This window comes from Rhinolophus sinicus, chromosome X (assembly GCF_036562045.2).
Source record: "Rhinolophus sinicus isolate RSC01 chromosome X, ASM3656204v1, whole genome shotgun sequence".
NCBI lineage: Eukaryota > Metazoa > Chordata > Mammalia > Chiroptera > Rhinolophidae > Rhinolophus > Rhinolophus sinicus.
Window position 1 is genome coordinate 111,940,621 of NC_133768.1, and position 27,548 is coordinate 111,968,168.

At 43.8% G+C, this 27,548-nt stretch overlaps 1 protein-coding gene across 1 annotated transcript; it reads right to left on the reverse strand.

Annotated features, from left to right (window-relative positions):
* Positions 1 to 30: 30 nt before the first annotated feature.
* On the reverse strand, positions 31 to 27,435 carry MPP1 (MAGUK p55 scaffold protein 1). The gene is made up of 12 exons (XM_019716089.2): positions 27,193 to 27,435; positions 13,045 to 13,188; positions 12,707 to 12,785; positions 11,711 to 11,796; positions 9,205 to 9,273; positions 7,601 to 7,797; positions 6,107 to 6,213; positions 5,457 to 5,537; positions 4,407 to 4,487; positions 2,749 to 2,951; positions 2,428 to 2,502; positions 31 to 694 (listed from the first exon to the last, which is right to left on the reverse strand). The coding sequence occupies exons 1-12, from the start codon at positions 27,292 to 27,294 to the stop codon at positions 518 to 520; spliced, it is 1,401 nt and encodes a 466-aa protein (XP_019571648.1). The 5' UTR covers positions 27,295 to 27,435; the 3' UTR covers positions 31 to 517.
* Between the last annotated feature and the right edge of the window lie 113 nt (positions 27,436 to 27,548).

The following is a 27,548-nucleotide window of genomic DNA, read 5'->3' on the forward strand; positions in this document are numbered from 1 at the left end:
GAACAGGTGGAAATCCAGAGATTTACAAGGTTATTGGCATTTTAACAGCAACATTGTTTATTGCTTTTGAACGTTTTCCTAGAGCACATCCTATAGCACAGCTGTTTCATTTTGGCATTTTAGAAAGTTCCAGTTCAAAGTGCTTTTTTCAAAGTAAAGATAAATGAAATGCCCAGTGTGATTAAAGAAGGAGCTGAGGCTTTCGAAGGACAGGGTCCATTGCTTTTCCTCCCCATGTGTGCCATCGTTGATTATTAGTATTTGGATAGTACTTCTGGCCCTCAATTTCCACATATCCTTTTGAAATCCTTATCAGCGAGGCCCTGGGTATCAGGAAAACCAGAGACCAGCCCTTCAGAAACTTGAACAAGACTGACACCCACTGGCCTAATTAGGATAGTTGCATAGAGCTGAAAGCTGACAAAACTAGCTGGAGTGACCCTGTTTGTCTCAAAGCAAGGGGAATGGAGTTCCAGACACAAGAGGGGCGTACAGTAGTTCCCCGTATTCTGCAAGCTTAGTAAACCCAGGAGACAGGCACCCACTGTGGAGAACTGCATGCTTGGTCAAAGGCGTCTTGCAATTTCTGAAGGGTTTCATCAACGCCATTATTGACCAGTGAGAGGTCGAAGTAATGTGCATACTGGCTGCGGATGGCCTCTGAGTCCTTCTGCAGCTGCTGAAGGGCTTCCGTCTGCAAAGAGAGAAATAGCCACTGATGAAGCTGGAGAGGCCAGTGACAGCTTTTAAGTGGGTGTTGACTATTGTGACCATTGCCTGGCTCCCAGTCACCTGCTTAAACACTCATACCCTGAAGACCTTGCTGGAAAATGTTAAGAGTCGGACATGGAAGAACACCAATTCCCAGAGGATCTCAAACTAACCTTGATTATAAATAATCAGAGCTCTCTGGAAGACCAGTAGCTATGTTGAGATGGCATGGACTTCACCAGCATCTCCCAGTTCTTGCCTTTGAACATGGAAAGCAATTTCAGCAACTATCAGAGCTGCAATCCCAGGACAACGATAACGGCAATGTACAACCCCAGGCCTCTTTCTAGGACCCAAACCAAGTGGCCATGAAAAGACTGATTATTTTACTCCATACAAGTCAAAATGTTTCCGTAGCAATAAACACCAAAAGATATGCCAAACTGGAAAACAAATATTTGGAACTGATATCATAAAGGGCTAATTACCCTAACAAGAGTTCCTAGAAATCAACAAGAAAAATGCCAATAACCCAATAAAACAATAAGCTAAGGATATGACCAGGTGTTAACAGAAAAGGCGATACAAGTGGCCCTTAAGAGTCTAACAAGATACTCAACCACTTATAGTGTAAGATGAAAGTACAATGAGATTTCATTTTCCCCTCTATTCCATTGGCCAGAAATGGAAGTTTGGATAACATGCTGGCACAGGGAAGCAAGCACTCTCCCAGGTAATCTCTGTCACAATTCCCAATTCCCAAAGCATGCATACTTGGACCTGGCCATCCTGCCTGCAGTTTTTCCGACATATTTGCACATGTGAAATGCCATATGTACAGGGGCATTGGTTGCAGTATTATTTATAATAGTTCAAGGTTTAAAACTACCCAAATAGCCATAAAGAAGGGAATAGTGATACTAAATAATGAAGCTACATACCGTGTTTCCCCAAAAGTATGACCTAGCTGGACAATTAGCTCTAATGCATCTTTTTGGAGCAAAAAATTATATATATATATTTTTTAAAAAAATACTATAGTAAAATAAGACCGGGTCTTATATTATTTTTTGCTTCAAAAGATGCATCATAGCTAATTGTCCGGCTAGGTCTTATTTTTGGGGAAACATGGTGCACGCAATGGGAGAGCACGCAGCTACTGAAAAAGAAGAAGCTCAATACGGATACGGAAAGATCTCTATTGTGTTCAGTAAAAAAGGAGGGTGCAGCAAAGTGTGTGCAGGGTAGAAACTGGGGAGTGGGCAGCAGGAGAGGCTTTTCAGTGTATTTCTGGCCTCCTTCCTCTCCTCTCCCTATCTCCCCACAGCCACACCACACCCCAGGATGGTTTTAGTGCCATCTCCTTCACAGTTGTCCCTGCTTGCCCCACTTGAGCCCATGTTGCACCATTGTCAAGATTTACCCAAGTGTCCATCTTTGCCACTGGACCCTGAGCACTTCTGGAACAATGGCTGCGTCCCCATTGCCTAGCATGGTTATTGGCCTAGCTAGTGGTTTAATAACTGCTGAGTGAATAGAACGTGCATATGCCCTTTGGCTTCTTGGCCTTGCAGGAAGGAAAGTTGTAGCTAGGAGAATCACGGGTGATTTGGTCCCAAGCTGAAACACTCTGGCTAGTGATCTGGACTGATGTCCCACGCTGGGCAAGCCCAGAGAGAGAACGCCCCCCACCCTGCACATCTGCCTCCTTCCCACCTGAGTGCCCTGGTCAGTAGGTGCGATGAACACAATGAAAGGTGAAAGTTCTGCTGTCCGAACAATCTTCAGGGTCTAGGAAAAGAGGAAGGGGAGGGAGGAAGAAAAGATTAAAAAACAGCTGTCATGATGCATTCCTCTATAAGCATCTCTGGGCTTCACCGAGCCCAGTACTATTTCCGTGGTTTCCAGTACTACTGTTCTTGCAGAAGACCCCATTGAAAGTATATGAAGCAAATTTGAGCTCTGCAAAGATTCCTATGAGCTTCACTCTTCAGCTCCCCCTTCCCCATCCACTCCCGCCTTTCTGTGCCCACCCACCTGGGGCTCGATGTCAAGGATGGCAATCTTGTCCTGCTGATGAATCTGGTGCACTGTTTCAAATTTGGTGCCAAACATGTTGCCCTGGTAGCTGCCAAACTCCAGGAACTCGTTGGCAGAGATGCCCCTGGTCATCTCCTCCGTGGAGATGAAGTGGTACTCCTTCCCGTCTTCCTCATTCTTCTTGGGCTGCCGTGTTGTATCTGTGCACAAGAACCCGAACTGCTGACCAAGTCAGGGTCCTCGCCATGGACTGTGGTGTCTGAACTGAAACCCGACCTGTCTTTGGCACTGAGAATTTAACAGAGGGTTTTCTCCCACGGGATCCCTAAGGGCTGATGATAGGCGACGATGCCCATCAGGAAACTCCCCATCCTCCCAGAACATGTTTACCCTTCAAGAGGCAAAGCCCAACACAGAAAAGTCCTATCATCATCTTCCCTAACATGAAGTCACATGTTAGGAAAAACCACCAACCCCAGGAATACTGAAGCTGAAAAATGGAGAAATGACAGCTGGACATACTTTTAAAACACATCTATAGGCAGTGGTCAGGATTTCTTGGAAGTATAGCTGAAGTTTTCTTTTTATAGTTTGGAAAGAAGAGTACTTTGGTTTCATTTAAACTCATATTGTTAAATGTTGGAATGTCCTTACGTCACAACACTTACTATTACTCATATAAACTGGCCTCTAAGTAAAATATGCCCCAGATATTGTAGCTTGAAACCCAATCCTCCCCGCCCGGCCGCAGTGGACCGCCCAATATCCATCCGCATTGTCAATCCACAGCCACACGTGCATCTCACTTTCCATCTTATAAAACATCTCCTCGTTGTGATGTTATTGTCACCCGTCACCCTTTCTCTAACTCCCTTCTCGTTCAAACTTATTGAATGACAAGTCTGTACTGGTATTTCTACTTCTAGATTTCCCCATTCACTCCTCAACCCAGGGTCATTTGCTTTCTGTCCTCAGTGTGTCACAATGTCCCTAAAGGCAAAATGGAGAAGGAATAAAAAAATACTAATATCAGGTTTTGAATCTGCTTTCCTGCTTTGATTTGTAGAATCTCTTCCTGGGAATAGACGCCAGAAGTGATATGGGAATGGAAATGCCCCACCTGACCACTGACCCGATTCTCCCCCTACCTGGGACTGCTGCTGAGATTGTTTGTGCCTCTCCTGAGTGCTGCTCTGATTTCATGAACACATTTTCATGAGAACACATTTCATGAGAAATCAGAGGTAGCCTAGACGTCGAACAATAGTGGATAACTGAGGAAATTACAGCGTAGCCACTCAGTGGACTAGAAGAGTTCTCAGAGTGATTGAGGCACCTGAGCAAATATTTATAATATAAAGTTTAAAAAGTAATGTTTTTAATAACATATTACTCACTAATTTTGAAAGCAGGATAAAAATGTTTACTACTGCCTCTGTTATGTACATAAACAGCACAGAAAAGAATAGGAAAACAACACAATTACATTGTTAGCTGGAGCGATTATGGGTACAAATGTGTATCTTTTCTAAATTGTGTTTTGTTTTTATAATCAAACATTTAAAATCAAATAACCACCCCTAAAAGGCCACTATGGTATCTCGGATGGAGACTGGTGGTCCCACCTGCCCTCCCAGGCCCCCAGAGCTACTCACACGGGGCAGGGTACGCGAACTTCTCCGGATCCTGGCTGAGCAGGGTATTTTTAATGTGGCTGCGACCCACCCCACTGGCTCCTGCAGAAGGAGAGAAGAAAGGCTTAGTTAGAGAAGAGAGAATCCATGTTGCTATGATTTTAATGAAGGCTTCCATTTCTTTCCTCAAAGACAAAGGGATGGGAGTAGGGATAGGATATGGGTTTTCATCTCTCAGAGCCCCAAATCACCAACAGGTCAAAGTGAGTTGGCACAGCTTCTGGACTGGGGACAGGTGCAAGCATTCCTTTAAACGCAGGAGGATTTGGGGCTTCGGGCCTGCGTCCCATTGGGGGAGGAGGCTCTTTCTAAGGGCAAAAGGTCAGGACTCAGAACATAAGTGTTAATGCCACAGAGGAGCCAGCTAGCACACAAGGGGTTTTGCCCATGTTCTAAGGATATTTGCTTGACTGAGCTCTCCAAAATGAATAGAACTGAACTCAAGCCAGTGTTTTAACTGGAAATTTGACCAGAACCCTAATACAGACCTTCTAATCAATTAATATTTTGACTTTAAAGACAGGGATGTGAGCCACCCACCGGAGCCAAGGACTTATTTCATTTCAAGGCCAGGGCTCGTGTGCATGACTAATGGGCACAGAAGACTTCTCAGGGCCCCGCAGGTTGCTAACAAAGCACTCTAACACAGGCACTTAAACAAACAAAGAAACAAACAAACAAAACACGCATAGGACTGGAACGCACTTCCTGCCAACCAGATGAACAAAGAACCAAACCCACCTGAGGACGGGCCAACACCAAACCCAACCTAAAAGAACTAGTTGCTGAAAAACTGGCTAGGTTCAGTTTCCCTTTTAAGGTGAACCCAGATGGTGTGTTTGTGAGAACTCAGAAAATTCCTCATATCTGCTCTACATGGAGTATCTGAGACTTTACTTCTTGTTTGCCAGTCTTTTCTTTTTTGGAAGAACAGCGATATACAACAGGCAGGAGAATAAGGACACCAATGTACTCGAACTAGCAAAGCAACACGGGGCAATGAGAAGATACCGATCAGCACCAGGGTCTTCCTCTTGAACGCAGGGAGCCGAACAACTTCCTCATAGGAAACGACATCCAGTTGGTCAAAAACTAGAGACACAGAAAAGCAAGCAATGTTCATTTCCAGAGCTAGGGAGAAATCACGCGGGGGTGATTTCGGGTTCTGTGATTTTTCTCCTGCTCCTATCTTTATCTAGAATGCTCCTAGCAGGACAGAGGCATTTAATAAATGGTAGATTATTATTCACTTGTTATCCACAACATGCTTGAAAACCCGTTCATAATTTTAGTGTCTTGTATTTGCAACTACAGTAGGTAAAAAACAAAGCTGGAATTAGTTCTCAGGAAAACATGCCATTCTCTGGGGTTGCTCAGACCTTCCAGCTGGTAATGCCGTTGGCAGTGATACACTGAAAGTTCTGGAAGGCTGTTCAGTTGGTTACCCGAGGGGTGAGGATGATGAGCAGGTGTGAGCAGACCACTAGCCTTCCTTTCCATGTACTGGCATTGTCTCACTCATCGCAGTGAGCTTGGGAGGATGGATGCAATAAAAGAAAACCTGAACAGCATGCTTTCTGCATAACGTACGTCCCACTGTGCCCCACGCCATCTCCCCTTCGCTGCCAGGAGCCTGCAGACAGGAGGCCCAGGAAGCTTACTTGCGCTGTGCTTGGCAAGGTACTTGTCTTTGTATTTCTTCTTCTTTCCGAAGGGACTGCAGCTCGGGGCTGCGCTCGGAGCAGACTGAGCCACACTTGCCACTCGCCTGGTAAGAAAAGACGACCAAGAATGTCAGCGGACCCTCGGTGTAAAAACTCCAGGGACGTTCATCTGTGCTGTGACAGGGCTCGGTGACCCTCTTTCCCTTCTACACTAAACTTCCAGACTGCTCTGCCTCCGTCCCTTTGTAATTACCAAAAATCCTCGTGTTGTCCTTCACGCCTCTCCTCTCTCTCACCCTCTGCCAGCCACTCATTCTGTGTGTCTCTAACACTGTCCCCATTCACTCTTATCTTCTCCCCCACTCTCCCTCAGCCCCTCACTTTCTGTGTGTCTCTCAGCCTCTCTTTCTTTTCAGTGTCTGTATGTGTCTCTGTCTCCCTCCCCCTTACTCGCCCTGTGTGTGTCTCTTTCTCATAACCTATCCTTGCTCCTCTTCAATCTCTCTCACACCCCGCTCTTTCTAAGCCTCTCACTCTCTGTTTGTGTCAGCACCCATTCAACCTCTCTGTCTCTCTGTCTCTCTCTCTCTTCTTCTCTGTCTTTACCCTGCACTCCTCCATCTCCCACTCCCCTTCTCTCAGCTTCTCTCGTGTGTAGACAGCTCTGGGTCTGTGATGAGCAGGGTTTATAGACCAGAATGGAAGACAAATCATGTGAGCCAATGTGTACATGGTATTCTTGGTATTGCGCTTGGATTTGGGGTGCCTAGAGCTGAGGGTTCTGCAAAGAGAGAGGTAGAAAAAGCCCAGCTGGAATGGTCAGGCTGCTTCTATGGGAGGATGCAGTGGGGTTCACTTCCTGGACACATTTCCACTGCCAGGTGTTTGAACACCCACATAAGAACATGAGGGAGGTGGGTGAGCCCTGGGAAGCCATCCCTGCATTAGTCTGGATGGCAGCTGGCAGAGGGCTTTGGGCCTGGCACCCACCTGTCTGAGCTTGTTTATGAAAAAGGTGATGCTGCAGTGCAATGGGAAAAGCATGGTCTTCATAATAAATGGTGCTGGATCAATCAGATAAGCAGATGGGAACAATAAATGTGGATTCTCACCTCATTTTATATGTACTGGGAATTTGCGTAAAGGACACATATTAAAAATCTGACTATTTTCTGCGGGACTCAGAAGATACCTTCTCAGCACTGCCACTCAAAACAAGTAACCATAGGGAAAGCATTTGAGGAAACAGAGGCTCACAGATGAATGAAGAGCTATTCAGGTCTCCTTTCCTGTAAAGGCCTGCCAGCGAGGCTTATCAACTCACTGTTGTCCACCCCCGACCCCCTCACCACATCCATTATGCCAAGGAAGCTGGCCTGGTCAAGAAACAGACACCACACACAAGATGACAGAGTTTTGAAGTTAAAGCATTATTTGTGGCGGCATAGGTGCATTCCATCTGCAAACCCCACCTGTACAAAATTGGCTCACCATTCCTGCAGCTCAGGAGAAGGGATCAGTCCTGCTGACTCCTTGGAGGAGCCTTCCACCCGCCCTTGCCACCAGTTACTGTCATCCTTGTTGATGATCTGGATAACATCCCCAGTGACAAACTTCAGTCCCGCCTCCTTGCAGGGAATCAGATTGTCCTTTTTGGGATCATAGTCAAATTGTGCTCTCATGAACATCTGGAAAAGAAGGCAAGGGGACCTGCAGTGGCAGCTTCAAGAGAAACACCAGCATCGACACACTGAAGTAGAAAGTTCTGCTGTAAATAAGTAGGGTCAGGATTGAATGAATGACACGGAGGCAAGAATGGAGGGGGAGCTGGAGTGACAGGAACTAGTTACTGTTGTGTCTGTGGAGGGGTCAGAGCTGAACCCTCCAACAAGGTATGAAATGCCTTTCTGGGTCAACATGTTTGTTTACTGGTCTGAGCTGATACCCCTTGATCCCACAGTCCACTTCTATGCAAAGTTGTCAGTTACAATGTATGGATAAGTATGTTCACCACAGCGTTATTTAAGAGTGAACTATGGAAATGACCTAATTTTCCAGGAATGGGGAATTTAGTTAAGTTATGGTCATCTATTGAATACATGACAATGTACCCATAAAAATCAGTTTGTAGAATAATATTTAATGCTCTTGCAAAATGCTGCTGATATAACATTAAATGAGAATATCATTAAACAAAAAAACAGTATTTAGTATACTTGACATTTAAAAAAACTATTTACCTATACATAGAAAAAACACTAGAAGAAACTGTATCAGAATTCCATACTGGTTACCACAGGTAGGAAGATTAGGGGTGCAAATCCAACCCAAAGAAAGAAAGAACAAAGAGCAGAAACAAGTGAAACAGAAAATAGAATTGACAGGATCCACAAAGGCAAAATTGCTTCTTTGAAGATTCATGATATTAAGAACACCCTAGCAAGGCTGATTAAGAAAATAGAAAAGATACAATTTCCCAGTAGAGATCAGAGATCCAAGAGATGTTTAAAAGGTTATAAGAAGATGTCATGAATAATTTCACATCATTTGACAAATCCCTTGAAAAACACAATGTACCAAAAGTGACAGAACAAGAAATTGAAAATATGAACACTCATATATCTATTAAAGACCCTGAACTTGTTATTTTAGTAATCTGCAATAGAAGCTTCAGTTATTTAAAAACAAAAACAACTCCTTCTACATTCATCTGCGAAGGCCCTAACCAAGCTATTTCTCTCTTTGATGACTGGTAAAATTGGATGTTTTTTCACATGTTCAAAGCCATTTGCTTTTTTCCTCCTGTGAATGCTCTCTTGTTCTCTTTGCCCATTTTCCTCTGGCATTACAGAATAAGGAGATTACCTTTTCCTTTCACATGCATTACAAATAGTCAGCAAGGTGCCAACCATGCTAGTCGTCAGAAAGAAGGCCTGCCTGTTTGTAATGGATGTTAGCTTAGTTTAGAGAGCAGCCAGCGGTTACATCTGTGAGATATTTAGAACTTAAAAGTCTGAATCACATCACTTCAATCAAATCTCAACACTGGGCCTGAATTCTGCTATTATCACCGCAGAGAAAATGGCGCTACCTACCTGTAGTGCAGGGAGGCGATTTTGCTGGTTGGGAATTACTTTTAATGAGATAATTCCTTTGGTTTCTTTCTGTTGAAAAAAAAAACAGGGGAAATAAAATTTTAAGGAAAAATAACTTGGATGATTTGGAATTTCATAAACGAATTTTCCCCCCTCAAAAGTCCCATGTGTTTTTCTTCCCCAGGAGCCATCTTTACTGTACACTTTGAAAATCTGTAGGACAATTCCCTCCATCAATACAAGTGTCATGTGACCCATAAACCAGTGTAACAACACGGAGGTCTTACAAAGAATAATGAAGAAAAATCTAAGGATTTCCCCTCCTCCCCACACTCGACCACAAAAACTACCTAGAAGTACCTAAAATGAACCCTAGCCCACATATATCCACATCTTTCTCTACACCAATAAAACATTTACACATATATACATATTCATATGTATGCATTTTTGTTGTTTTAAACAAAAATGGGATTTTACATATATATTACACTATAACTTGCTTTACTTCATGGATGTGCTTCTGGATCCATGCATGAAGATGTCATTCATTCTTTTTAATGGCTATGCAGCATTCCACACTATGGCTGTATCAGACTTTATTCAGCCATCTTCCTGATCACTGGGCATTATGATTGGTGCCAGTTATTTTTTTTCTCACTACAATCTGCTGCAATAGACATGCTTGAACATATGTGCTTACATATTTGCATTTTGGTTTTTATAGAATACCATGGTGGAAATGCAGAATCAAAGGGTAAGCACATTTTAATAGCTAGCCTCAAATCACTTTTCCAAAAGATAGCAATTCTACTGTCTTGTTCCTGATCTTAGCTTCCAGCTTTTCACCATTGAGTAGCTGTGTGTTTCTCATATGTGGCCTTTATTATGTTTAGATATGTTCCTTCTATACCTATTGTGTTGAGTTTTTATCATAAAAGGATGTTGAATTTTGTCAAATGCCTTTTCTGCATCTATTGAGATGAGCATATAGTTTTTATCCCTTATTGTGTTAATGTACCCTTTTTCTAGTTTCTTAAGGTGGAAGCTGAGGCCATCAATTGAGACCTTTCTTGTTTTCTAATATAGGCATTTTGTGCTCTAAACTTCAACTTCGGCACTGCTTTAGTGGCATTCCACAAACTCTGATACACTGTGTTCTCATCTTTATTCACTTCAAGGTATTTTCTAATTTCCCTTCTGTGGCCTGTGGGCTTTAGACGTGTGTTATTTAATTTACAATATTTAGGGATTTCCAAATATCTTTCTGTTTTGGATTTCTAATTTAATTTCATTGTGGTTGGACAACACACTTTGTACGATTTGAATCCTTTAAATCTGCTGAGGTGTGTTTTATGATCAATCCTGGAGAATGCTCCTTGTGCACTTGACAACAATGTGTGTTCTGAGTGCTCTGTATATTAGGTCAAGTAGGTTTACAGTGTTGTTTGCATCTTCTGTATTCTCACTAATTTGCTGGCTCTTTGGTCGGTCGACTATTAAAAGAAAGTTATTGAAATATTGGACTATAATCATGGATTTGTAGTTTTCTTCTTGTAGTTCTACCAGTTTTTGCTTGAATTATTATTTTTGAAACTGTCGTTAGGTGAATGGACATTTAGGATTTCTGTCATTTCAAGAGACAGGGGAAATATGGTCCCCTTTCTTCAACTTGGTCACAAGCAGAAGTGTAAGCAAGGAGTTTTGATTAAAGCTAATTCCAGTCATGTGACCATGAGCAAGTTTCAAAACTATCCAAGGTTCAGTTTCCTCATCTCTGTCTCAAGTGAAAAACGACACTTTGGTTCAAATGACACTTCCCCCCGCAAGTTGCTGTTATCTGGTTCATTCCCTGGCAGGTACCCTAGCACCTCACTCCCCAGTGCCTAATGTGTGGCTCCTGCTGGCGGTGGCCAATGACACCTAACCACCAGATGGGGTTTTTAATGCTTTGGTTACAGGAACAAGCTCTAGTGTGTGTAGGGGTGGAGAAGGATGGTGAAGAATCTGGAGGGGCAAATATGAGAGCCAACACAAACACCAAGCACAATGCCTGGCACATAGTAGGTGCTCAACAAATACCAATTGAATCTAAACAGCACACTCAACTTCTCATTCTAATATCTTATGTGCTCTTGATGACAAATCTGTGACATAGGATAGGGATTGTTATCTTCACTTCACGGATGACTTAGAGAAGTTCATTGTCTTGCTCAAAATCCCAGGGCTAGAATAAAGTAAGGCGGGGATTCAGAGCTGCCATTAAAGACCAAGGCCTTCTGACGCCCAGTCCAATGTTCCTTCTAGACAGATGCTGTGGGTTATTTGCCTTGTTTTAGAAGTTTACTGAACAAAAGCAGAGAACACTCATTTCTTGCACAGAATAAAGAATAGTAATGGTGATAGTCTCCCCCACGAGATACAAATACTTTGACAGAAAAATGAGGTACGCTGACGCCAATGTGGATCCACACTTCAGGAAGACAGTGGCATAGCAAATACCCACCATCGCCTTCTGCAGCTGATCTACTGAGTGGTTAGTCACGTTTGTGCCATTGATTTCTAGGATCTCATCCCCGACGTGAAGGGAGCCTACCATGAGATGAAAAATCAGTCCACAGAAGAATAAACATTCAAACAAGAGCTGCCAATGTAACTCAAGATACCACAGAAAAGAAACCACGATCTAGAGAATATTATACAAATGACTGCGTGTAAAATGCTCAGGACTGAATACATTCAACCATGCATGTTCTTTTGATTTCTTTGAGGGATGTATCGAGGTAAGCGCTTGACACTTTAAGACTATCTCATCCTTCCTGACCTCAGTATTCCAATAGCAGAATAAAAGCACCTCGTCCTCAAAGTTCCCTGGAATTGGAGTAGCTACAGATCCCAGGAGGCTATGATACACCTGAACATACTAAAAAGAATAACAGAGCAATGCAAAGAACGCAGTACTCCTCATTCACCAGCAAGTTTGATGTTTCTTTGTTGTTTAGCTAAGACCCCAAAATGCTAACCTAATAGTAAAGTTAATCAACATTTAGATTCTATGTGAAGAGTGCTCACCAATATTTGTGCCACCCTAAATACAAAACTCAACATAAAACGGTAAGAACGAATGGGGTAGGAAATGTTTAATGTCTAATTTCTCAAATTAACTGTTAGCTCCAGGAGGTAGAGACAGTCTGTTTTCTTCACCAATATGTATTCAAACTCTAATGCAATGGGTTGCATACAGTAATTGCTCAAATATTAACTAACTGGAAAAATACCAGTATATATAAACAGGTGTATAAGAAATGCTCAGAGGGAGAGATGGTGACCCTGGGCAATTCCTATGAAGATCTTATCACATGATTATTCTAAAGACACAGTTATTAAGCCACAAACAATCTCTCGGCACACACGCCCAAATGCTGCTAGTTTTGAAGATTATAAGCTTCACGTCCCACACCACTGAGGTGAATGAAACACAAACTAGGGCCCCACAGAGTACCTTGTCTATGAATCATGCCACCATGAAGAATTCTTGCCACCGTACAGGACTGCTTCTCATTCAGCTTCAGAGTGATTCCCTGAAATGAAGACAATGGTTCAGTCAGCTTTATTTTAGGTTCTTTCTGAGGTTATCTTTAAGACAATTGAAGGCAGTTTCTCAGGTGAAATATTTTCCATCTATACCTGGGGTGGTCCTCAACTAGAATGGGCATGAAGGAGGAGCTAGAGATGGAGACAGAGAGACCATAGGAAAGTTGCCTTCTGAGTTTCCTCTTGTAGCCCAGTGACTTATGGGGTTGAGAGTAGGCAGTGGGTGAAAATATGACAAAGAATTACCATGGGCTCCTCTGTGACCTTCTCGAACTGTATGAGTCGCACCTTCCGCACCTCCTGCCCCTTAGCCTGGGTAGGGCTACCTGGGGCAGCAGACCCATTGGTATACATGTCCTCGGTCATGGCATTCAACTGGTGCGACATGGCCTATCAGGTCAAAACAAAAGAGCAATGTATGAAATGAACAGCAAAGTCCCACCATCACAGTCTGTAACTACAATGGTAAAATCCAAAGGTTTTGAAACACAAGTTTTTTTCATAGGTTTGGCATCCAATCTCATTTGAATTGATGTGAAGCTGTTTGGAAGCTTTATTTAGCCAACTTATTAGACATGTTTATACAGTTTGCTGCAGAAATATTAATGTGTTTGGTTTACAGGGTGCTGGCCTGGACCCTGCTGGGGGAATCACAGAAAATATAATACAATTCAAAAAAGTCTGATTTCTAATGCACATTGGGCCCCAGGGGTTTCTGGTAAGGGGCTGGGTACGTATATGGTGCCCACACACACACACATGCACACACTCCACAGCAAAGATCCAGAGTGGAAGTCATTCATAATGGGAGGAGGCAGAGGGGACAACTGCACTAGGAATGCATCAATAAAGGGGAAAAGTGAGTGCAGATGACAACGGCCTTTCCCATTCCAAACAATGAGTGCTTGTGCAGGGACAGGAGCACTGGGGAGCATGCGACTCAGTGGCTCTCTTCCCTCTTTCTTTCTGGATGCTCCGGGTCACACAGCAGTAAATGTGATTCAGGTTAGCATCAGACTCTCACAAATCAGCTCTTAGACCATAAAGGAGTTCTATCTGGAGGATTAGGCACGTCAGGCCAGCCCTTGGCCTGTGATAACCATAATACCAACCCAAACCAAATGGCTACATCTAGGTGAGATCATCACACCCCTCCCACCAATGCAAGAGGACGTCTCCACTGTGATCCCTTCCCCCCAATCTTGATGACAGCAAAGCTGGACAACTTACACTACTAGATAGCAAGACCTCTTTCTTAAAAGGCCAGTGTAGCAGACTACAAAGTGCAAAAGCAGACGCACACATACGTGGTCAGCTGGCTGATGAAAAAGGTGACACTGCAGTGCAGCGGCGAAAGCGTAGTCTTTGTAATGAATGGTGCTGGATCAATCAGATAAGCATGTGGGAAAAATAAGTGTGAATCCCACGTCATTTTATATACAAGTCCCAATTCCAGAGGGATTATAGCTCCAAACGTGAAAGGTAAAACAACCAAGCTTTGAGAAGAAAACAGCATACCTTCATAACATTGGAGTGGGAAAACACGTCTTACATACAACAAGAGCCTAACTATAAAATGAAAACTAAAGAGACAAATATTTTAAAATTAAGAATATCTGTTCATTTAAAAACTTCACTGAGGTAGGCAAAGGTTTAGTAGATACAGAGAACAATAATCATAAAAACAAACAATTGACTTCAGCAAAACTAAAAATGTCTCACCAAAAGACACTTAAGAAATGAGAAAGGCGTGGCAGAGGCTGACAGTACAAACTTGGAGTATTCCCATCTGACAAAAGACTTGTGTCCAGAACATAAAAGGAACTCTTACAAACTCGGTAACAAGATGACAAACAATGAAAAGATGGGCAAAAGATGTGAACAGACTCTTCACCAAAGACGACACTTGAATAGCAGATAGGCACTTGTAAAAAGTCTCAATATCGCTGTAATCAGGGAAATACAAATTAAAACCACAACAGGAGACCACTACACCCTCACTAGGAAGGCTAAAATGAAAAAGATAGATGATACCAAGTGTTGGATCTCTCATACACTACCAGTGGGAATGCTAAATGGTGCAGCCACTGTGGAAAAGAGTTTGGCAATTTCTTTTTTTTCTCTCTCTCTTTTAAATGTTTATACTTTTTTATTTTTTAAAAAATCTCCACACTTTGTTTTCCCTTTATTTATTTATTTTATTTTTTAAATTTATTGGGGTGACAATTGTTAGTAAAATTACACAGATTTCAGGTGTACAATTCTGTATTACATCATCTATAAATCCCATTGTTTGTTCACCACCCAGAGTCAGTTCTATTTCCATCACCATATATTTGATCCCTCTTACCCTCATCTCCCACCCCCCACCCCCCTTACCCTCATATTTTCTTTTCTCACACCAGGATCCAATCCAGGATCACGCACTGCACTCAGTTTGTACATCTCTTTGGTCTCCCTGAATTTGGAAAAGTTCCTCAGTCTTTCATGACCCTGACATTTTTGAAGAGGACAGGGATACTGTTTTGTAGGCTGTCTCTCAATTTGTGTTTGTCCAGTGTTTTCTCATGATTGGACTGAGGTTATGCATCTCGCAGGTGGTCACTCTTTTCTCCTTGAAATGCTCCTTCTCAGTCTCCTTAGCTGGTTCTTCCTTGTCTTTCTAATCTGTCAATGTTGAAGTAGCCCAGGTCTTAGGGTAAGCGCTATCACAGTGGGAAGGCCAAGTGGAAACCTCTAAAAGTGTCCCCCACCCCAGATAAAATATAAAATAAAAAACAATATGGAGGAGGAGGAACTTGGTTGAAGGAAGGGTCAATTCGGTATTGGAGTACAAGCTGAACATGGATGGCAGCTGCATGCCAGCCATACCCAGGGGTGTCTCTCAAAGATGGTGGGGCTGTGGGTGGTGCACCTTGGCATCCACTTTGTGGGGAAGGAGAAATGGGTATTTATCTGTCTGTCTATCTATCTATCTCTCTATGTATCATCTATCTATCTAGATCTACTCATTCATTCATTCCTGAAAAGTGCCCAATGACCTACCCTAGGGCCTAGAAAAGGAACTGGAAGATCAGAGACAAGGACGGTAGAGGCTTGTGGAAAGACATATGTCTCTTAAGATATTTTAATTTGCTTCATCCTTTCTAAGAGGTCAGCAGAAACTCTGATAAGATGGTGACATCTGAAGTCGTGTTAGCTATTGAGTGGCCTCAAATGGGGGAAGTACCAGGAAAGAGAAACTGCTTTGTGTAGCAACTAGACTCACATGACACCGAGTCATATGGCATTGCTATTAAAACAGAAATGTCTAACATAGGGTTGTGTTTAGCAATCTGACTTGTGATACCTGGAAACACACAACTCCACATAACTTCAAGGTTCTCCGCAGGGGATGACCCAATAATATATTTCATACTGCATCTTATGGGTCCCAACACACAGACACTATGTAGCAATGAAAAGGAGGTTCTGAGGTTAACCAAGAAAATATATTGTTAAGAGGAAAAAAAACCACAGTGAGGAAAGGTATGCTATCATCAGCATAAACAGTGAGAAATGAATATATTCATATTTGCTTGTAAATGCATAAGCTATCTCTGGAAGGAGACAGACAACAGTGGTTGCTTCTAGGAAGGAGAATTGGGTGACTATCGGATGGGGTGAGAAGGGAGTTGTACTCACCGTGTAGCCACTTAAATCTTTCAAATTATTTACTGTGTGCATGTATTGCTTTAATAAAAGAAATCAGTCAATGAAAAAAGACAGCACAGGTTATAAATCGTAGGCATACCTTTTAGCAGCAATACATACAATCTGTTCAGGTTTGAGTCCTGACTGTTTAAACTAACAGCTGGGTAACTCTGGGCAAACTCCTTCACCTCTCGGTACTTCACTTACAAATCTATCTGTAGGGGGGTACTGACATACATTGAGAATTTGGAAAAACACTGCTAAAGAAAATGTTCAGCATTCAAAATTTCATGCATCCTTTCGGTTTCAACTAATTTCGATACAGGCGAATGAAAATCTATTATTCCTAAAAGCTCTACAAAGTACAATGTTCTCTAGTCTGGCAAGATAAACTGTTCGTAAGTGATTGTGATTCGGGTTCAAGTTGGCAGCCGAAGTGCCTGTGTGCACCCCAGACCCTGTTTAAATGAGAGCAAAGGGGAGAAGGAAATATTATAGAAACACACACAAAAAGAACACATGAGGAAGTCATCAGGGATGAGAGATTTCAGTAACTTTCTCAAAGATGGAAAGCAGATGGGGGAATGGTCATCGATCAAGCAGAGTTCAGGGAGCAGAGCCTGGAATGTGCACAGAGGAGGAACGGGCGGGGAGAACTGTGTCACAGTTCTCAATAGTCTGGGGCTCCGAAGTCCCCGTACAGACAAAGAAAGAAATGGGGCTTGGGATGAGAACATCTCCTGAAAAGCTGCCGACCCAGCCTTCAGCTCCACTTTCCGGGCAGGAAGAAGGAAAAGGGGCCAGGACAGTGGCATCTGTCCCAGAACTTCTCCAGTGGACACCTGTTCATGTCCTATCGGACAGAACTGCAGAACGTGATGCTCCCAGGCTGCAAAAGGGGCTGACAAAAGAACTGAGTTGGGTATCTTGCCATCCCAAACAAGATCCGGGAGAACTGGGCTAAGCAACAAGTAGGATAAAGCTGCTGGGTGGGGCTGAGGAATGGCTGCCGCTGCAGAAGGGCGCGCCATTGTCCAGGTCATCCCCTAGTGCTTCCTGGTGCAGGAGCCAAGTGTTGACTCCTGATTGTATCGCACCTGAGATGTTCTTTTCCTCATACACAAGCAGCTTCCCTCACCTGATCCATATAGGTTACACTAAAAGCACCTCTGAATGACCTAAAAAATCATGTATGGGTTGGAAAGGCACAGGCTCTTGAATAGCTAAAACAATAGAAGGATTCAGTGTACACAGTTTCAAGATTTAAAAAGTTACAAGTAATCAAGACTGCATGGCATAGACACACAGATTAGTGGAACACAATGAAGAACCCAGAAATAGAGCCACACAGACATGCCCAGTTGATTTTGACAAAGGTGGAGAAGAAGCAATTCAATGGAGGAAGGGTAGGCTTTGCAACAAATGGTGCTGGAGCAATCAGAAATCCACAGGCAAAAAGAGAAACACTAACCTAAACCGCACACTTTATAAAATGGATCATGGGCTTAAACGTAAAATGGAAAACTTTAAAACTTTTTACCAAAAAAAAAAAGGAAAAAAAAAAAGAAAAAAAAAAGGAGACAACTGTCAAGATTTAGGGCTAGACAAAGGATTCTTATGCCTAACACCAAAAGCAGGATCCATAAAAGGAAAAATTGATAACTTAGAACTCTTAAAAACTAAAAACGTTTGCTCTGTGAAAGCATGTATGAAGGTTATCAAGAGACAAGCTATGGACCAACAAAAAACATGAACAAATCCACATCCAACAAAAGACTAGTATCTAGAATATATAAAGAATGTTGAATAGTCAATAATAAAAACAATCTAATCAGAAAATGAGCAAAAGACATGAACAGATATTTCACTAAAGGGATATGCAAGGAAAGATGGCAAATGAGGATATGAAAAGATGTCCAATATCATTACCCATCAGAGAGAAATGCAAATTAAAGCCATAATGAGATACCATGATACACCTATCAGAATGGCTAAGGTTAAAAAACAGTGACAACACTAAATGCTGGTAAGGATGCAAAGAAACTGAATCTCATCCAGTGCTGGTGGGAATGTAAAATGGTCCAGCCATTTGGGAAGGGAGCTGGGCACTCTTAAGAAATGTTCACACAAAACCTGTACATGAAAGTTCATAACAGCTTTATTCATAATACCAAAGCCTGGAAACAACCAGAATGACCTACAACATAGGTGAGCAGTTCAACAGACTATGGTCCATCCATACCCTGGAACACTTCTCAGCGATAAAATGGAACAAACTATTAATACACACAACAAGCTGGGATGGATCTAAAAGGCATTCTGATGAGTGACAAAAGCCAATCTCAAAAGGTTGCATACTATATATCATTCCATTTCTATAACATTCTTGTGATGACAAAATTATAGAGATGGAGAACAGGTTAGTGGTTGCCAAGGGTTAGGGATGGTGGGAATGAGGAGAGATGTGACAATAGAGGGGTAGCACCAGGGAGGTCTTTGTGGTAATGAGATAGTTCTTTGATTGTGGTGGTGGTTACGTATATCTACATATGATAAAATGACATAGAAATACACTGACACAGCATATAAATGTCAGTTCCATGATTTGAGACTGTACTGCTACTGAGCTCCTAGTAGACAGAGTTGAACTTATTGCATGAAATAACTAGAAGAATGGCTGGCAAACACTTGTTTGCAACCATAGAACTATAACTAAAAGAGCTTGGTGTCAAAGAATGAGTACAGGCAGCAGATACTTGAGAAATATGCAGTATACAGGATCAGTTTTCAGACTATGAGATTGAAATAATATGATCCATTGAGTTTCCCATTCCTATTCTGGAATGGAGAAGTAAGAAGCCATGATACACAGTGACCAAACAGATCCTCAAAGCACTGCCCATGGTGACCTGGGACCATGGGGTTAAAACTCTTCAAAGCTAGGTTGCTACAGCCACAGATTCATCTAAAGGGCAGGGGACCAAATATCTCTCTAAGTGCAATAAAAAACAACAACAACAGAGGTACCTGAAACTAATAATATAATAATATAATATATTTTATCATCAATTAAAAAACAGAGTAAAAGCAGCATCGAGTGGGAAGGAAGAATTCCTTTTCTTTTTTTCTTTTCTTTTCTTTTTTTTTTAGAATTCCTTTTCTTAAATTAATCATTGGTACTGTTTGCATGTTTTTGCCATGTACATATATGACAGATCAAGTATACAGAATGAGGAATTCAAGGAGCACTGATTGAATAATTGCTGCAAAAATATGATGAGCTCAAATCTCACATTTCTAATGCAAAGCATGCAATAAAACTCAGGACTTTCCTTGACCCTGGCTTATGAATCTCTTATCAACAGTAACTGCAGGGCTGAGAAAGCTGAAAACCAAACTCGGAAATTCATTTTCTGGGTTTATCAGCAACTGCTGTATACAGTCTGTATTACAGTCTGTTATCAGATTGTAAGTGCTCAAGGGACATAGACCAAGGTGTGTGTTGGTAACTATAGCAGTATACAGGTGGCCCATAAGGTCTGGAAAATGGATCATATTACTTTATCGTGTGCTGTAATGTACCACCACCAGTAAGCCATTTGCGATGATTGGCATGTGTTTTCAGACTTGATGGATCCCCGTATAATGTTGTAAATAATGACAGATTAGAAAGTCTTAGTCCACAGAATACAAAATGACCTTTGAAAGGGGGAGAAGCCTACATGATAGTGTACCTGGAAGAGGCAGATAAACTTCTGATTCAGCTTTATCACAAAGATTGATTTTAACACATCAGCCTTTAAAGTAAGGACTCAGCAAAGCTTACCCAAGGCAGAACACATTCCAGTCAGAAAAGTTCAAGAGTTGCTATCCCAAAGGTTGGTTTTTCAAAAGTGCTTATTCATCAAGTCCTTGCCCCTGCAATGACTAAGACTCACTATCATCCTCACCCAGAAGTTACAAGTGATGACTAAGGTAAACGGAAGCCTCCAGTGTGGACACTAAAGAACCAACTCACAAAAGTAAGGCTTCCAAAAGCAAAACACAATCTTCTCCATCGTGAATTTGTCCCGGAGCCACCCTGTCTGCCTGAGACATCCTCTACCCAGCTTACTTAGCCCTCACCCCCGGGTTGTCTTCAGTGACACTTCCCTCGGCAAGGAAGGGCCAGCTTCTCCTTGACCTCACCTTACAGCATGCTCCTTCAGCTGGCCCCTTGTATCTCCTCACTACAGAAATTTAGGAGCAGAGCTACGCAGACATACGTCTACACTTGATGTCTGTGTGTATATATGTCCCCACACACACAGAGGAAAGGCGATCATTTAACTCAATCTGTGGGTCCGAGAGTACATTAAGTGCAAGAGAGCTTGACATAGTTCAGTCACGGTCTCTGCCCTTCAGCGGCTCATTACTATGAGGAGAAATCCTTCATTCATTCATGTATCCAACAGAAATGATAAATAGGAAAGATATACTCCATCAAGTTTAAGACTGCCTTAGACTGTAAGTGCTCAAGGGACACAGACCAAGGTGGTCAGTTTTCTTCAGAACTAGCAAATGGAGCGTCACAGAAGCTTTCTGAATGGTGAGGAGGACGGCAACTGCAGGGGAATGACGAGAAGAAGACAGGAAGTCCTGGGGACAGACCAAAGGGACGTCTGCTCTTCCTTCAGGGGGAGGTGCAGACACAGACAGAAGAATCGGGATTCAGACACAAGTTCTGCCGGATGAACTCGCACCCTAGTGGGCCCGCTGTGCAACTGGCACAGGCTGAGCTGGGGAGAAAGGGATTTACCTTTGACTCAGGATAACTAACTAGTCCAGGTTGACAATTTCAACCGCAGTCTGTCCCACCTGTTCAACCATTCCTGGGGCTACATACCAAGCCCCTGTCCTGACTCCCTGATCTCCTCTAATGTGTCGTCTGTACATAGCTGGTAATGTGTCCCAATGTGCTCTGCATGTGTTACTTGTTTATTTTCTTATTCTGGAATGTCAGTCCCACACAGGTGGAGCTCTCCGTCTGCTGTCTTCACTCACGGACCCAGGGACCTAGAACAGTGCCTGACTCTACCAGGAGCTCGCTCAGCGTTCACTGATGACATGGATGACTACCGATGCATATGCTGCTCATTCTTCAGTCATGTGACTGGGAAGTGACATGAGCAATGTTGAACAAACACTAAAGGTCAAAGGTACTAGGTTCCATTTTGCAGTGTTCACTTCACAACTTTAAAACCCCTATCCTCATCTCCAGTGGACATGGGAAGCCCCAGGGCTATGGTAGGCCTACCCCCCACCAGTGACAAGGCAAGCGGGGGTGGCTCTGACTAAAGGTGACTGCCCAGATTCAGGAGACACTGGGGAGGAAACATCCACCCACAAGTCCAGGGCAGGCCTTTGCTCTGCAACTTCTAGGCTTTTATTCCTACAAACTGCTGGAGTGGCAAGCCTGAGACTCTGAAACCCCCTCTGGAGGAAACATCTGCAAGGGGTTCAAAGGGCAGAGGTAGTTGCTCAGAGGAAGTTGGGATTAAAAAAGAGATGAAAAACAAGCTTGAGGGGTGGGGGTGGGGGTGGGGGTGAATAAAGCAGGGGCAGTTAAAGCTGGTTTTCTCATCCAAACAATCGGATTACAAATGAGTGACAGAACATAGGAAAGAAGAAACATAGCTCAGCCTACTGTTAGGCTCTTTGCCAGCTGCACGGTGGCAAAGAGACGTAGGAGAAGGCCCACACCAAGAAAGTGAGTGATCACCAAAGATAGCAGAGCCCAGGAACTGCCCTGCAACTGCTGCCAGCCTGCTACAGCCCGGGCCGAGGAGCATGCAAATACCCCACTCTTTGCCCCCCTGGATTTTGTTCCACTTTTGGGGGGAAAAAACAAGAGACACTATGAGAAAACCAAGAGTCCTCCAAGGCAGTCTTAGAAAGAGATGAAAGGGATGAGCGCCATTTAACCCCAAACGACAAGAGCTGGGGAAAAGAGTTGAGGGGAGAGGAAGGCCTGAGAGCCAGGACTTTCTGGCAAGTTCTGTCTTAAAATTATACATTAACTAGGCGCATTGTTTCGCAGGCAGTAAATCCGTTGGAGAACATACATCGATCCAAAGGCCAGGTCTCTAAAGATCCTTTTCCAATGCACGTTATCTAGACAGTGTACTATGTACACAGGCAAAGGCTTCTCCTTCCACTGAAGGAAAACAGGAAACCCAAGTAGCTCCACACAAAAAGAAGCACAGGCCTGCAAAGCCAGAGACCGCCATTAAACCAGCACCCGGACTGTGTACAGAACACCATTCGTGAAATCCTCATTTCCATTTTGTGTGAAGCGGTTTAGCAAGTTGTCCAAAGTTAAAAAGCTAGCAAGTCTCCAACTCCAGGACTTAAATCAAGGGCATGGATTTCAGAGTTTGTGAGGGTTCAAGGAGAGAACGCAGGCACAGCACACAGGGTATTAATGGAAGTTCATCCCTACAGGAATCGCAGGGCACTCTCTGCTACCATCATCTGTCACTGGAGGCCAAGTGTCAGGAGGGTTGCTCCTCCACATGGCTTGGGCAAGTTGAGCCCCACAGGAGCTGGAACCCCTGAGAGGACTGGTCCTCATCTCAGGAAGATGTATGCAGGTGCTTGGGGGTACAGCAGCGACTAAGAGACACACACTGTCCTCCCTAAGTGGGCGTCCCAGTGAGCACTCAATCCGTGTGTTATAGACGGAATATTCAGAGATGATGATGTGTGCTATGGAGGAAAATGAGGCAGACATGGGGTGGGGGGGGGAGGCTGCAATTTTAAACAGTGTCCAGAAAAGGCCTCGCAGGAAAGGAAAGGTGGCTTTTGAGCAAAAACATATATATGTAGTTTGCTCACGTATATCTTTATATGAAGAAAAAAGAAAAAAAATGAAGAATGGAAAAGAAAATTCCACACTGCGAAAGTTGTATTCTGGTTCCCTAACTCCCAGCTTACCTTCCTGTTCCCCACCCCTCAGTCACTTCCCCACGCCCCCAGCTCTTGCTTTTCTACACTCCACACTTAGAGTCCTCCTTTTTTAAAGCAACATTGAAAGGTTTGAGCCATTCACTGCCTGGGGACAATCTCTGAATCAATGAAATGTCAACTGACTTGTCTCCCTTGCCCCAGGGTACATTTAGCAATGTCTCAAGACATTTTTGATGGTCACAACTGGGGATGGCTGTGGGTATTACTTTTCCCAACCAGGAATTACCAGATTCAAACTGCCAAGGTCAGAAAAACCCTGATTTAAGGGGAATTGATCTGGACCTGGAATAGCTAATTCAGTGTTAGAGAACAAATGCGTTAGAAAAGGTTATCTTCTCTAATTGAAAATATTGACTAGTATTTACATGATAAAATTCTAATCTACTTAGCCTACAAGTGGTCACAAAGACACCAGATTCTTATCTGCAAGGTATACCAAGTCCTTTAATTTAAAAAGGGGGTCACAAAGTTCCTGGAAGGGAAGAGCACTGATCGAGCCACACTGGCCGAGACCATACCCTGTACTGGGAAAGTGGGGGGAGGACTAAATAATTTGAAAAATCACACTTTATTTTCCATTATCCTTTTTGTGAAAAGACACAGGTTCCAACAGCTTCCCAGTACCCTACGCTGGCCTGAGTCCTCACTTAGTTATGTCTTAGCCTCGGCACCAGACCTGTGCACAGTAGCCCAGAACGAATGATGACCAGTGTGGAGTAATGCTGCATCCCAGGGCCTAGGAATCAACAGACCGGTCTTAGTGGAAACTCGCCTGGGGCCTGACTTATTTGTTAGGTCATTTTTTGATGTGAGATAGGGCCGAGTGAATTTTCAGGGATTCTCGACCTGCTGCTTCAGGTTGTGGAAAAGTACTGCTTCAAAATAAGACTGAAAAGTAGCATTAAGAATTTTAGAACCAATTTTATGTGCACTAATGGCTACTACTGTACAGAATAAGGCCAGAGAGAGCTTAGGAAATCAGTTTCTCCAAGGAAGGAACTGTACTTAAACACAGGAAACAGGCTACAGCTCAAACCTATTGCAAAATGATTGACTGACATACTATTTTAATATCACATGTGGAGTACAGTCAAAAGAGAAACTTTGGGTTTTGAGTCTTTAGAACTTTTACAGAAAGCAATCCCTTTAAATGAAGCCTGCAGCAACATAATTTTATGAATTCCATTACAGCCAACAACTTCCTCACAGGTTTTCTTGCTTCTTGCCAGGATAGGGAGACATGTTGACTGTTACTGGACAGGCAGCTCTTAGAGAGATGTTGGATGTCCCCATGTGGTTCAATGTCCCAGTGAGATCTGAGGTGCTTGACAAGCGTTACTTTGGGTAAACATCACCACAACCCTCCTAGCAGGTCCATTTTACAAAGAGACACCTAAGGCACAGAGAGCTTCAGCAACTTGCCCAAGGCCACACAGCGAGTGAGAGGCAGAGCCTAGTGTTGGCAGCAAAGATGGTAAGAGCCCCAAAGGGAAGGTGAATCTGAGGAAATAAAAATCAGCAGGTTCGTGGGGTCAAGACACCAGTCACCAGGTGGAGATTCTCCCTCCGATGTCCACACCTTGGCTGGTCTGGATACTATTTCATTCAGGAATTTAGTAAGTTTTCTTATTTCAGCTTCTTCAAGTCCTTTAATAACACCAAAACAAACGGGCTAACCCGTACACTGCACCCAGTATTTTAGGATAAACTCACAGCCTCACAGAAACTGCTATTTATTTAGACGGTGCACCCACAACCTAACTCCTGGAGTGATAGGGCCTCTTTCAAAAAGGCAGACAATGTCTTAACCTGCCCGTAAGGTTTACACAAGGTCTGGTCATGGAGTTATAGGTGGGACTGAGCCTATGCCAACTGGAAGAAGCCAGCTAGAAAAAACACGGCACATAATAGGATTCCATTTACAAGACAGTCTCGAAAAGGCAAAAGGATAGTATCAGAAAGAAGATCCTTCCATCACCATATATTCACACAACGGGATTTATAGATGATGTAATACAGAATTGTACACCTGAAATCTATGTAATTTTACTAACAACTGTCACCTCAATAAATTTAATAAAAAAAAAAAAAAAAAAAAAAAAAAGAAAGAAGATCCATTTGCAGTGTGGTTTCCAGATTTCCAGGGCTGGGGGACTGACTGTAAAGTACCAAGAGGGAACTTTCTGGAGTGATGTAAATATTCTATATCATGACTGGATGCATTTGTCAAATCTCATCGAACTGCACAATTTAATTCGTGAATTACATGTATGTTAATGATACCTCAATAAATCTGCCAAAAGTAAATTTAATAGAGATTATTTTGAAAAAAACTAAGGCTCAGCCAAGTGAGCTGGTCATAGGGCAGAAAAAAATTCCCCACCTGTTCATGCCACAGATCGTTTAATCCTAGACTATTGCAATCCCGATTTGAAACGATAGACAGGTGTGAACACGGCACTGAGGGCGGTGTAAAGGAGTGGTGATGTGGCAAAGCAGAGAGTACACTGAGTTTGGAGTCTGCAGATACAAAATCCAGCCTCAGTTCTCATGTTTATGTGTTTTCCTTGAGATAATGCCACCCAGCCCAGAGTCTGCAGCTCTACAGTTTGCTTTGCCTCGGGGATCTTAAGTTTCCTCACCTGTGAAGGCAGAAGGTTATGCTAAATCTTTAATGTCCTCCTCTCAGTCATTTATTAATTCAGCAAACCTTTCTGAGGAGTCATTCATAAGGCATTTAAAATAAAAACAGTGAATGTGAAATAGGCGTGCCCTGGAAGATCTTGCAGTCTAGGAAAGAGAGTGACGCTGTGACTTCTGAGGCTGGGTCATCTGCCTAGCTCTCTCTCCCCACATCCTTCTCTCTGTGGACAGTCATTGGTACCTGGCCACCATGCTGTGAGGAAGGCTAGGCCACATGGAGGGGCTGCTGGTCTGTGGCTGACAGCTCCAACTCAGAGCCAGCCTCAGCCTCCAGACAGTGAGGTACTAAGTGAGCCTTCTGGTGGCTGTGCCCCTGCCTGAGACCCTGAGCAACAGCCTTACCTTGCTGGGTCCAACCCACACCCAGAACTATGAGAGATAAGAAGAAAACACCCAACCTTCTCTGTGGCATCTTTGAGGACAGAGGTTAACAGGTCTTTCCAGCCCATCACAGGAATCAGGAGGGCAGAATTACCTCTGAAATCCCTGCATTCCTTGTCTACCCACAAATACACAAGGGCTACTGCATTTGCACACTAGCACAAGGGGTTCTGCCTACCTATATGCAGAGGGACAGTGAGTGAGCACTTCAGAGGGACAGTTGGCTTTTACAACCTTTTCTGCTGACCAAACACAAGCATTTCTACACCCACGAAGCAGACCTACTCTTGGATCTGCTCCTTCAAGTCTTTCTGCTACCCTGATTTCCGTCCACGAAGAAGTTTCCTTAACCTTAATAAGCACTCTGACCAGGCCTCGGCCTCTCCGGATTCCCACCTAAAAGGGCTGCTGGGGGCAACCACCCACCGCCCCTCAAAGTCCACACACCCTGCTGGCCGCCTCGGCCTTCACCCCGGGGAAAGGACCCCAGGGGACAGGACCCCCGGAGACAAGGCCGCAGCCAGGGGAGGTCCTGCAGCGGGCGGCGCCACCTGGACCCGAGTCCTGGCCCCGCACCCCGCGATCTGGGGACCCACGGGGCCCGCTCACCTCCGGCCGGCTGCGCTTCTGCAGCAAGTGCTCCAGGTAGAGGTCGGAGAGCGCCGTACGCATACTGCCCCCGCTCTCGCTCTCGCTCGCCTTGAGCGTCATCTTGTCGGTGCCGGGACGCAGAGACGCCGGGACGCAGAGACTAGGGGTCGGACAGTGGCTGGAGTGCAAGGGCTCGGGGCCTGCGGGGCGGCGGAGGCGGTGCGGCAGGGCCCGTCTCCACCCCGCAGGCGCCCCGCCCACTGCCGCCCTCGCCCCGCCCACTGCCGCCCTCGCCCCGCCCCTGGACCCGCCAACGCCCGACCCCCGAGTCTCCCGGCGCCCGGCTCCTGAGGACCACTAGGAGGCGCAGCTCT